At 40.0% G+C, this 13251-nt stretch overlaps 1 protein-coding gene across 3 annotated transcripts; it reads left to right on the forward strand.

The window, feature by feature from the left end:
* Positions 1–1383: 1383 nt before the first annotated feature.
* LOC105049073 (F-box/kelch-repeat protein At5g60570) lies at positions 1384–7845 on the forward strand. Of its 3 annotated transcripts, XM_010928611.4 has the most exons (4): positions 1385–1767; positions 1876–1909; positions 1999–2156; positions 6179–7845. In XM_010928611.4, exon 4 carries the CDS (start codon positions 6262–6264, stop codon positions 7621–7623), a length of 1362 nt encoding a protein of 453 aa, XP_010926913.1. In that variant the 5' UTR covers positions 1385–1767; positions 1876–1909; positions 1999–2156; positions 6179–6261; the 3' UTR covers positions 7624–7845. The 3 variants fall into 3 exon arrangements, with proteins under 3 accessions (XP_029121586.1, XP_010926913.1, XP_019707571.1); XM_029265753.2 differs by having other exon boundaries at positions 1384–1767; positions 1876–2156; XM_019852012.3 differs by lacking the exon at positions 1876–1909.
* Positions 7846–13251: the final 5406 nt, after the last annotated feature.

Genomic DNA, 13251 nt, shown 5'->3' on the forward strand with positions numbered 1-13251 from the left:
AAAAGATGGCTAAGAATTTGGGTGATATATGATTTGGAGAATAGTTGATTTTCTATGGGGTGAGTTGGTGCGACCATCAAAATCAATGAGATTGTAATATAGAGGTACCGACTATTTTTATAGTACACAATCAATGTGATACTAAATATACATCTAAACGAGCGCTCATCAAATTTTATGTATGTATATAATGTTTTACATGCTCCACTATTGTGAGAGGAGTTGATATTAGATTTACTAATAAATTTTGGACATCGTTAGCTGGCAAGGCCTAATTGCAACTTATTTGATGGTAACCACGTGCGTCACGGCTTAAAATTAATGAATTTAATTTATTTAATACATAAAGATTTTCATTGAGTCATGTTCTGGGTCGGAGTGGGGACCTGCCGACCGAGCCCAAAACCCGGACCCATCTCCCAGGCAGATCCACCATGGGTGTCTCCCAACCCCGTGGTCCATCAAGTGGATGGTTCGTATTGCTGCACCCCCGTTACATCTTCAAATAAACCCCCGGATCCATCAAACGCCATAACTCCCTCGCCGTTTGCTGACGTCAGCCCTCGGTACTTCTCAGCTGGGGAAAGGTGAATGCTCGCTGGGCCAGATCCGTCAGAGGACTTTCCCAAAAAGACCAGGACGGACGGTAACGCGGTGGCTCTCTCGTAATTTAGTGCCAAATGGAGGCCTATTTATGCCCTATTCTTTGCCATTTAGGGGAAAAATCCGTAACTTCCCGTTAACAGTGAAATTGTCCGGTCCCTTATCCAGAACCACAGCCTTGGGAAAAATTAGTTAAAAACTGCTCCTTGATAAACACACCTAAACTTTTCGAGACATTGCATCGCACTCCTCGCTCTTTCGGATGAAAGTTCCATTCCTGAGTACACACACAGAAAACCAAGGTGTACTTAAGAGCAGAACTAAATGTCACTAAACCCGGCACCAGAAATAACTTAACCCACAACAAACGCAGTCATTAAGCTTGTGGGCCCCGCATTCGACGTCACTGATGGGTATCTTGCAGCGAGTTCCATTTTTGGTGCCTGTTTAGAAAGCGGAAGTTAAAGCCACCTCGCCTCTCCTGCGTTAGTTAACGGCCTCTTGCGTATTGTTTCTATGCTTTCAAGACATCGTGTCCGTTCATCAGCGGAATAGATTGGCTCCTGGGGCACGACACCGGTGAGAGGACTTGCAAGGCATAAGAAATTTTTATGCGTCCATGCATACGGAGGTTTTAGGGGGGTGTTTCTTTTTTTTTAAATTATTATGGCAGGATTTATTAAGAAGGATAAATTTTGCGAATTTACGGTTTTACCCGAGGTAAAAGGGGATGGGATAGAGATACTTCTCTTTAAAACGCTAAGAAAACCCCAGTGGAGAGAGCGAGGTGTGGACAAAGAAACTGAAGGCGAAGGCGGTGGCTTCTTATTATATTTTGTTTTCGTCGTCTTTTGACTTTCGTCGTTCTCTCGCTCGGTCGCGGCGATCGCGCGCGCTTGGATGGTGGTCTCCACCAACTGAGGGGGCTCCTGAAGGCCGGATCAGCGTCGCCGGTGAGGTGCTCCGGCGGCGTCCGCGGGGGAATGCCGGGATCCCGGCGATCGGGCTGCACTCTCTGATGATAGCAGCGGTTTGCTCTTGATCCCTTGCCCTGCGCTGGCATCGGTCCCTGGCTGCCGGATCCGCGCCTCCGGCGAGCCCGATGTTCGATCGGGTAGTGTTTTCGCCCGTCGCTCGTGGGGCGTGATCTCTGATCGGTAGAAGGTGTGATCCCGTTCCTCGTTATTTATTTATTTATTTTTTACAACGAGTATGATGCTTCGACACAAAAGAAAAGGTCTCTTTTTATTGTTTTTTTTGCTTGGATTTCAGATTGGTTTAAGCTAAGGATCGAGTGTAGAGAAAGGTGAATATTTCTGTGGGAAATGGTTGGCATTCTGGTGAAATGTCATTTCTGATGGAGAGTGTTGTTTTGATTCTGGGGTTCTTGTTCAGATCTGGAGATCTGGCGGTTCTCTGCTGGTTTAGATGATGGGTATTGGTGAATGGATAGTATGGTGAAATGGAGGTGACATTTTTTTAGGTGCATTTGCTTTCATCCGGTGATCATTATTGCGAATTGCTGAAATCCTGGCTCCAGATGTTCTTCTGAGGTGAAGTGTTTATGTGATGATGACTTAAGTTCTTATGTTTATGTTTAAGATCAGTGTGTTCCTATAGTAGTTATCCATGATGTTTATGTTCTATTTAGCAATTAAGATAAAATTTTAGCTTAGAATATATTGATGCCAGGCTTTTTAAAAGTGCTGATTTTGTTGCAATTCTGTCATCCTATTAGCGTGTATATTTTCATGCCATCATTACGGAGTAGCTTTGCAAATATATATATACTTCATGGAGATGTAATGATTTTACAGATTTTTTTCACATTTTGATGTCGCGAGTTCTTATTTGTAACTGTAGATCTAAAATTTTTATTCAATTTTATTTTTTTATCTCTATCTGCATAACGTGAAAAGAATGTGGGATTTCAGAATAGTTAGGTGAGGACGGCAGTCTAGCATCCGAAAGTGCAGAATCTTTTCCAATAATTCAAGAAGAATTCTTTACTTGCAACATGTAAAAAACATTCAAAATAGCTGATGCATATTTGTACAAGTACATGCAAAGACAGAAAACTTAGAAAAAAGGGAAAGGTCTGTAGATGACCAGGAGGCAATGGTTGACGTGATTGTCCTCATTATCACGTAATGATGCATTTTTATTTTACTTGGAGGTTTCAAACTGTTTCATTAATTGCTTGGTTATCAACTATCTTTCTATGTTTGTCCCACAAATCTCTCTCTCTATATAAAGGAAATGGGCCAGTGTGGCTGGACAGTTGTGCGTGCATGAGGCTACAAGTCTCTCACTTCTTTATGTAAACCATCGATTGTACTATGAAAGCAAACTCATGAGTGGTGCATGGGTCTCCACGCAGCGTGACATATGTATTCAAACTAGTCTTCTTTGAGACACCCCTTTTTCAGTTAGGAGGAGCAAGAAAACATGTTTGCTGACCAAAAGTAACAGTGTCTATGTCATCTTTTGCATCAATCAAACGCATTGATTATTTCCTACTTCTTGACTCTGTTTTGTGCATGATAATGATGTGGCTGGAATGCATGAGGTTGTCTATATCTTACTTGTAAATGCAAGTCCTCCAGAGAAGGACACCCTGCTTGAGAATATTTTTCTAATTGTTTGAGAGGTTAACAAGAGGAAATACATTAACCAATTTTGATTTTATTTATCAACTTCAAAGTATTTTGTATTATTACATTTTGATTGAATAATGACGTCCATCAGGCACTCTATTTTATATTTATTCCATATCTTGCATATATGGGGGGTAATAGACTAACTCTGAACTGCATTATTTTTTTTGTTTTTCCACATGTTAGGGGCTCGCATCTGGTTTGGTGAAGCATGAAAATAGACTTGAAAATAAGTAGTATGATGAGACACTGAGTGATACATAAAGAAATGTAGGATGCTGCAAGCCTATAAAATGAAGGAAAATGCTTTCAAGCACCTGTTAATGCACACAAAAAGTTATAGTACTCTTTAAGACACCCCTTTTTGGGGCACCTTTTCAGTTACAAAGAGCAAAATGCATGTACATTGACCAAAAGTAAGCATGTATCTGTCATCTTCTGTAGGAATCATGATTATATACCACTTCTTGTATCTGTTTTGTGCATCATACCAATGTGGTTGGAATGCATAAGGTTGTCTAATCTTACTGGTAAATGCAAGTCCTCCAGAGAAGGACAACCTACTTGAGTATCTTTTTCTTATCGGTTTAGAGGTTTACAAGGGAAATACGTTAACCCAATGTGACAATATTTTTCAACTTAGAAGTATGTTATATTGTTAGATTCTGATGAAATACTGACATCCATCAGGCACTCCTGAATTTTATATTTATTCCATATCTTGCATACATGGGTTGATAGAATAACTCTAAAATGCTTTTTTCTTTCTTTTGTTTTTCCACATGTGAGGGGTTCACATTTGGTTTTGTGATGCATGAAAACAGACTTAAAAATAGGTAGTATTATGAGACACTAAGTGATACATACAAAGAATTGTAGGATGCTGCAATTGTGCAAGGATAAATTGTCAATGAAGAAAAATGCTTTCAAGCACGTGTTAGTGCACTTAAAAATTTTGTTTGGTCCCCCTTTTGGTGACCTGGCAGATTATCATCCATCCACCCCCATATATTGTACCAATTCTGGAGCTACGTAAGTCCCCTTTTCATATGGCGAAGGGAACTCTCTGTGTGCACAAAACAGGAGCCCAATAGCATTACTTGTTAATGAATGCCCTAGGGGCATGTATTGGGGTGACAACTTCTAATTTGGACCCACCAACCCATGCAGACCTGCCTGAAATAAATCTGGGTGACGGATTTTAATTATTGGGTTGGGTTTGGTTTACCGAAGACCTTGATTTTTAATGTGATGGCTTCAGTTTGGACCCACAGACTTGACGAGTCAACGTGTTGGAGAAACCCTTATATCCTAGTCTTGAGGTCCCTTGGATAACGTACAATAGACAATGGGCTAGTCAAGGCTTGGTTTGGTTAATTAGGAAGGCTGTGCAATTAGTAGTTAGGTGAACAAAAATATACATAGAAAAATGTGGAGTAGATTGCATGTTCAGGATTTCTTCCATTTTCTTCTCCATTTAATTTGTTCTCCTCTCTCCCCACTATATTTTGATGCGTAACCCTACATCCTGTCTTCTTGGCTGGTGAAATTCATAATTTTATCTGTGGGTTGGGTATGTGAAAATGGAAATAAATGGGTCAAATATGGGTTTTACTCTTCCCAACCTGATTATAAATGGGTTAGATATGGGTTAAGGGCTGTTAAACTGACCTGAATTTGACCCATCCTGAATTACTGCCACCTAGCCTGACACCATTGAGAGATCTATAGTAAGAAGATCTAGATGTATGTAGTGCATGTTTTGCTGATTTGAAGGGAAACTTGACTAAGGACCAAAGCTGTTGGTTATCAAGATAAAGAAACTGGATGGCTGGGATGTTATTTGTAAGATTTTAGAGTATATAGGTTTATTAGAAGGGGCATCTGATGAATAACCATAACTATATCAATATCATCATTTAGAGAAGATTTACTAAACATACTCTCTTCTTTGATTTATATATGTTTCTTCATTCTCTTTTTGTAAAGCGAAAATGTGAATATTATATGGAAAAAAGTGTATACAAAATAGAAAAGCAATATACATGTTTTTCTTTGTTCTCCTGCTCTCCAAGCATGGGTTTCTTGAAGGGAAATTGAGGAGTTCAGAAGAAAACAATCCACTTCTCTATCTTCCTGTGCCATTGGACTCCAGAACTGCTGGCTGATATTGGAATGGGAAAATAGCTCACAGTGGATTTGCTTGTAGGGGTGGAATTACACACCTGAGCATGTCCATTGTATGTAAACAATAATTAGCATAAATTATTTATGGTGTACATGTTTTTCTTTGGACTCCTGCTATCCAAATATCGAGGATTTCTTAAGGGAAAGTCAAGGAGTTTAGAAGGAAACAGTTCCACTGCCCTATCTTCCTGTGCCATTGGAGCACAGAATTGCTGGCTGATATTGGAAGGGGAAAAAAGCCCCAGATGGATTCACTTGCGAGGTGGATTTGTACCCCCGAGCATTTCCATTATGTGTAAACAATAATCAGCATAAAATATTTATTTATTCATGAACTTATAATTATAAGTCATTAATATCAAGAGGTGAAAAAAGCAATTAGCTAGTGAAAAAATAAATGAATAATATGAGGAATTTCTCACCCCTCTTTTATTCTGTACAATGAGATACTTCAAGAATTTATTTCTAGTGTTCTCTTTGCTCATATTGCATTATATAATTTCTTATGAGCTTATCTGATCCAATTTCTGAGATGCTATATATCTATTTGGTAGATGTAACTTTACGATAGTGCTTTTAATAGAGTCAATGCAGAAGTTCTATGACTAATTCATCCATGCTATATGGATTTTACTGAGAGTATGTCTGTATTTTGTGTTCGCCATATATTTAAGACTCATAAAATCTTTAATCTTATATGTATCATGGGGGACTCTTTTGGGTGTGTACAGGAAGTATTGTTTTGGGCATCAACAGCTTATCACTTGTTTGTCTCTTCATATCTCTCTTCAGTTTGTGGGCAATCGCAAAATTGATGATGTTTCTAAGCTGTTTAAGTGAAAAGTCACAGAGAGAAAAAGAAATGCAAGATTGCCAGTCAGCAACCATGGTTGATTCTCCGGGATATGCACTTTCACAACTTGTCAGATCCTTTGATCAGGAGTGTGGTTCTTTTCAGAAGTATATTTTGACTTACCTGCTGTTGACTAAAGAAGGAAACTTATTGAGAGAGGTCGGAAGAAATTTATATGAGGAAGAGTTGTACATGCCTGGTCTTGAACATACAGAACTGAAGAAGAAGAGACCTGCTGCGAAGTCACAGCCTGGAAGTGATTACAGTGATCAGAGGTCAAGTGACTGTCTCCTTCCGGGGCTTCATGATGATATTGCATTAGATTGTCTGGCCTGGACAAGTAGGTCTGACCACCCATCACTTGCGTGTGTGAATAAAAGATTTAATTTGTTGATCAATAGTGGATATATTTACAAATTAAGGAGACAACTTGGTATTGTTGAGCACTGGGTGTACTTAGCATGTAGTTTGATGCCTTGGGAAGCATTTGACCCATTTAGGCAGAGATGGATGAGGTTACCAACAATGCCATGTGATGAGTGTTTTTGGTATGCCGACAAGGAGTCTCTTGCTGTAGGGACACAGCTTCTTGTCTTTGGTCGAGAATTAACAGGTTTCGCTATTTGGATGTATAGCTTAGTGAGACGTGATTGGTCTAGATGCCCACTGATGAACCTACCTCGTTGTCTGTTTGGATCTGGCAGCTCTGGAGAAATTGCTATCGTTGCTGGTGGAAGTGACAGGAATGGCCATGTATTAAAATGTGCCGAGTTGTACAATTCAGAGTTTGGCAGTTGGGAAACTTTACCAGATATGAATTTGCAGAGGAGATTATGTTCTGGATTTTTTATGGACGATAAGTTTTATGTCATAGGAGGCATGTCAAGCCATACGGATTCTTTAACTTGTGGTGAGGAGTATAACCTTCGAACACGGACGTGGAGGAGAATCAGAAATATGTACCCTGGAGGTAACAGGGCCACTCAATCTCCCCCTCTGGTTGCAGTTGTAAATAATCAGCTCTATGCGGTTGATCAATCAACAAATGAAGTTAAGAAGTATGATAAGGCAAATAACACATGGAATGTTGTAAGGCCACTGCCTGTTAGAGCTGACTCTTCTAATGGTTGGGGCCTTGCATTCAAGGCCTGTGGTGACAAGTTATTGGTGATTGGTGGTCATAGAGGGCCTCAAGGTGAGGTCATAGTCCTGCACTCCTGGTGTCCTGAGGATGGAAATACTGGCGGAGCAGAGTGGGACATTCTTTCTGTCAAGGAACGGGCCGGTGCTTTTGTTTACAATTGTGCAATAATGGGCTGTTGAGGCAATTATGGACATGCTAGTTATGAATCAGAGTAGATGGGAGGGCCATTGCCTCATTTAATTGGTGAAGTTGGCTTATGTTTACTGGATATTTTCCATTTCAAGTGTTTACATTAACATGTATTTATCAGATGTCTCATTTTTTGCTCTTTAAATTAAGGTCTCTTGGAGGCCAACTAGATCATTGACTTAATGAGAAGGCTTCTTATTTACATTTTCTAATTTGTCTGCAGTAGCATGAAATTTTGTCTTGTAATATGGGTAGGTACCTAACTTAAATTTGTTTGATTATCATTGGTATATCGCTTATACATCAGATAGCCAACTTTATGTATGAAATATGGTTGGTTAAATGGTACGTTTAACTATATACCATTTTCTTAAATAAGTGTATCTAGCGCACGGTGGCTCTCAACTGGAAACTGTTGTAGGGATGTTTCTGATGGCACTTGTTTCAATTGCAATCTCTTGTGATCGCTTTTTCTAAGAATGTGTTTATCACCAAAACCATATGTGAAAAGTCTTGAACCATCCTTTAAGGTCCACTTTATAGATCTGCCCATATTTCTGGCATAAGGAAAATGATATTACTCAATGCAAGCCATCTAGAGTACTCCATAAGGGTCTCTCCAAGGTACAGGTTTTTTTTGTAAATTATTCCTGATCCTTTACACAAATCCAAGCTTCTACTTAATGTACCATTGCTCTTCTTGGTTTCCTAGAATTAGGGCCCTTCCTTTTCCCCTGGAGAGGTGTGGCCCTGCTGGGAACTAATGCAACCTATCCATAATAATTCAGAATACTGATAATTATTAGAGGGAAAACAATTATCAATATTCTGAATTACACAAAGTTGTTTAGAATTGGAAGAAGTACTATACATCCGTTGTTTCCTTGTAGGTTTCTTGAAAGTATGGAGAAATCTTTTATAAATAAACTGCTTCATGGATAAAATTAGGGGTGATGGGGTTTCTGCCCTGGATGATTAGACTGTTGAAAATGAGAGTTTCTTTCACTTGATGCTTTTGATGTCTGGAATTGGTATGCTACTGTATTTGTCTACTACTGTATTTGTCTAGTACTTTGAGTAGAGATTCTGTAATCTTGTATTTATTTTTTCTGCTTTTTCCTGTTTTATAAATCTACCTATGCAAAGTGATTGGATCACAATTCCAGTAGTTGAAGCATTTTCTGATCCTATTTACAGTATTTCATGCCTTTGAAGTTTGAACCTTCCAGTGAACGTCTCCAAAATTGGAATTTAGTTTACTGCCTTTTTTGATACATTGGGAACATATTATTCTCATCAAAAACCATTCTGACTTGGGAGACTCTTATTGGCTTCTCTTTCTTAAAGTTGTTCTCATTTGCAGTTTTTACTTGATATGTAACTTGTGAAACCAACTTTGAAGGATTTTATAATCATTTGAAAAGTACTTTATGTTTGGAAAAAAGGACTTATTGATCTTGATGATTTTTATGCCCTATCTTGTGGATGGCATTGACACTATTTATGTAAAAGTGGTTCCAGAGGAATGATACTGATCTCAGAAAATACATTGAAGTCTTTGGACAAATTTAGGGACAAAAGGATATTTAGAAGCTGATGGGACAGAGCTCTAAAAGATTATATGATTCTTGTTCTTGTTTTTCATGTTTAGCTCCCTTGTTGATATGGATGTCCAAATCAAAAAGAGGAATCTGATAACGCATGGCTCGTCATTATTTTGCTCCAGTATTTTGTACAGCTTACTTCGCTAGGACACCAGCTTATTCTTTGATTCTGTATCTTTGGCATATTTCTGAAGTTATTAGACTTCTCGAATTATTTTAACAGTTTGGAAATTCCCAAAATCAGGCACCACCACCATCTGCGTATGCTGCATCTCCTGCTTTGAGGAAGGAGTCATGCCATGACAAATGATTTGCTCTGCAAGGATTATTTTGGTGACTTTCTCAGGTGGGTGCAAATGTCTGCACTAGCTGGTAAAGCCCATCAGGACTGGATTTTATGCTATATATATATGATAAGTTAATTGTCTACCATAGTGCTTGATGTTTATACAAAAGTGAAGTACAAGATGGGTGTGAGTTTAGGTAAGAAATCAGGAACCATTGCTGAGGACACCCTCATGAAGCTCGTAAGCTGAAGAGGAGTCTAAAAAATCTAGAAAAGGTGATATATTCTTACGCTACATGTTAGGCTTTTACCTCCATCAGAGTATCCATGATCAAAGTTTTAGATTCTGTGGGATGGGACTCTTTCGGTTTTCCCATAGAATAGGATGTACCACCGTCTTGATGCTTGGGACTGCTGATGTCCTGCCAGTTCGGCCGGGACTTGAATCTTTGCCCATGATGGTGATATTTAATCAGAAGCATAGAGTTCCCAGTTTGATGATACTCATAAAATCAGGACTCCACTTAGTTCATTCTGAGCTTACCTTAAGGCAATGCCAACTTCTCTAGACTTTTAAGTTTTGATTAAAGAAAAAGCTGAAGCTAAAAATAATTATGACAAATTGAAGGCTGCTTGATAGGACTTCCCATCTCCAGGAGGATCTCTCTTCTTTTCCTTCTTCTTCCTCCTTAATCAAAGCCATAGTTTAATTAGCATATGGTGTCGTTAAACCAGAAAACTCTCTAGAGAGAGAGAGAGAGAGATGAATCTTAATTTTTGGATGACTGATCTTTTGAATCCAGTCCATCTAATGTCTTTTTTGGGAGCTAAAGGAAATGCATCTCAAATACACCAATTAGTAGGTTTGAGAGGATTAATGTCGGATTGCATATCATCAGCAAGCTTTTTTTTTCATGCATGAAATGCTGGCATTTCATAATACTCGAATGATCTGTTACTCCAGTCTCTTTTCTTATTTCAAATATTTTCAATCCTTAGGACAATGAAAAATTCGTAGTCTGTTGAGCTCGTATGGTTAGAGTCTTTAAATACTTTCAGCAAACATGGAAATATTGCTTATACTGAAAAAATGTTTCTTCTTTGTCTTGGATTATTTTGTGAGCTTAAACTTCAAATCAAATTCCTCTCCAGTAAGCAGTGACAAGCCTTTAATTCTGCAACTCCAAACCTCTCGTTCATTTGGTACCTAATGAAACCCAGGTGTTTCTATTCCATTCACAAAATTAGTAGCCATTTCAGGTGTTTCTTTCGGCTTCAACCCCAGGAACACCACCGTCTCTCATAACAATTGATTTCACAACTGCTGAACCTCACTAAAACTGCACTCAGTCTCCTCCCCTGCCATCTCTACCACCTCTTCGTCGTCCAAACAGACCTCCCCATTTGCATATATTGTTATCCCCACCGAGCACCATCTGGAGCGTGAATCCACTCTGCTGCACAAATTGCACCGTTGGTAGCCTCTTCCTGCATTACGAAGATGTTCCTTACCCTCACATGCACCTTTGTAGTATCTTCTGATGCATCTTGTTGCCACAAGGCTCCGGTAGGATTACCTTGGGATCCCCTGCATATCTCTTTTATTTGGAGGTTGAGCCCTAGGCCACTAGTTGGAATATATATCTGTTAGGCTTAACTTTGCAAGCCATTAGACCATGTTTTGGCCTTCGTCGTGGGAAAAATCTCTTCCACTCCCCCATATTGAGGTTGTTAGTCGTAGGTGTCAGGCACAGGCTCCACCTACACAGTTAATGGAATGGATGGTGTCTAGGCTCACAATTGGTGTGATCTCACCACATCATCTTGGATGCGGGCTTGTGGAGGATTGATCTCGATCGACAAGTCTCTTCCATAACATATGCTTCCCACCCCTGAGTTTGAAGTGACTTTTGGGCTTCGAGTGAAGGGAGTAACTGCTTTGATAGCTGGACCACCGACTCTATTCCTTCTTGGCCGCATCTACATTACTACTTTTAGAAAAAGATTTCTGATAATTTAAGGATGCATCGTTTCGCAACTCACACTATCTTTATTAGGGAAAGAGCTCAAGAAGTCGTGGAATGACATTCTTGAGAGAGAGGAGATCCGGAGACTACTCCTGGACTCACCCATGATCCGCTATGTGACAAGTCAGGATAAGTTTCGAAGCATACCACATGAGTTGTCCCATGTGGTTCGATAAGATAAAGATGCGATGAAGGGCTGCGCGGTCTGCTACTTTAGGATTAGCCAAGTGGCACAATCTAACAATTTGATGACTGGATCCGTGCGTCAGTAGCTTGTATAAATGGATCACTCATCTGATAGCATCTTCTGCCATCTGACTATCAGTTGTTCTTTTGTTATTGTAGCCCTCAGAGAGAGATTTTCTTTTCTTTATCTAGTTATCATAAAGCCATCATCGTCTGCTATTAAATTGGCCATGAAGAAGAAGATAAGCTCCTCTCATGGAGAGTCCTCATCAAGAGGGCGAGGTGCGCCCATCCTAAATTTTCCATTCTGACTCGTAGTGGTCCTAGATGGAGACTGGGTCGGTCACGATCATGAGGCTGCATGTTGCTGTGTTGGAGGTCGCTCCAGGCCCCTCCTTCATCAGGCTGGACCCCACCTCCCTTCAGAGGGTTAGCAAGGTGCGAAGCGGATCCTCGTCTGCTTGAGATAGCCGGGGTTCGCCAATGCTGTAGTGGAGATTCCTACCGAAGCTGGGCTCCAATGCATTGAGTTCAAAGCCTCGATAGATTTTGAGGATAAGCTCATCAAGGTGTCTTCGACTGCGTTCACCCAAGGCTTCGAGAACTGCAAGATGTGCGTGAAGATGATGGTCTCGAAGCTGAATCTGAAGCACCTCTTCCCCAGCAACATTGACGAGGAGGTTGGGGCATTTTCTTCGGATGAGGATTAGGTCTTCATCTTTTTATATTTATTTTTGGTGGCTTCGCCCCGATGAAGTTCTGTAATAAAATTTTTAATTAATGAAATATATATATTTCAATATGTTTACCTCTCATTCGAAGCTTTCGTTTCTCTGTGATGTTGATATGGTTGGCTCTTTGCCTCGATCAAGAGCTCGGATGGCTCGGATAGATTGGCTGGATTAATTCTGTGCTCGAGCTGAAGTTTCCCTTGATATTGTTCGAAGCCTTTGCTTCGTCTACATGGATCTTTGAAAGTCTCGGGCTATGCATGCCAAGCATCGAATGCTGACGGATGTTGCATTGCTTTTGTGAATTAGAGAAGATGACTCACCTCGATATTACATAGCTAGGAGTCATATAGTCCAGAGATCTAAAGAGGCTCGCATTTAATGCCGATATCTATTTTCCAAGAAGCATAGCTTTTGAAGCCTTTAAGATGGCGATATCTGTCACACAGCAAGAGGGGCATTTGAATTTGCCTAGGCTCGCTCCTATAAATAGGAGTTTTGCTGCCTAGGATTGGTATTACTTTGGGTATCTTTCTCAATGTTGTGGTGGAGCTACCTTATCCAATGCTAGAGGGTTGTCGGTGTTTTTCTCTATCTTAGGAGATCTCCTTCCCCTCGATTAGTTGCGGTATGCTTTGAGGGAGCACTTCAGTGGGCATCCCATTTTGGTATTGGAGGTATTGAAAATTTCTACTACTCAGGTTAAGGGGATGCGAAGGCGGTCATTTGGGCTTTTCGATGCCTTATCTTCTACGGTCAGGTCTTCGACTTTTCTAGAGGGTTT

Source organism: Elaeis guineensis, chromosome 7 (genome assembly GCF_000442705.2).
Source record: "Elaeis guineensis isolate ETL-2024a chromosome 7, EG11, whole genome shotgun sequence".
Classification (NCBI taxonomy): domain Eukaryota; kingdom Viridiplantae; phylum Streptophyta; class Magnoliopsida; order Arecales; family Arecaceae; genus Elaeis; species Elaeis guineensis.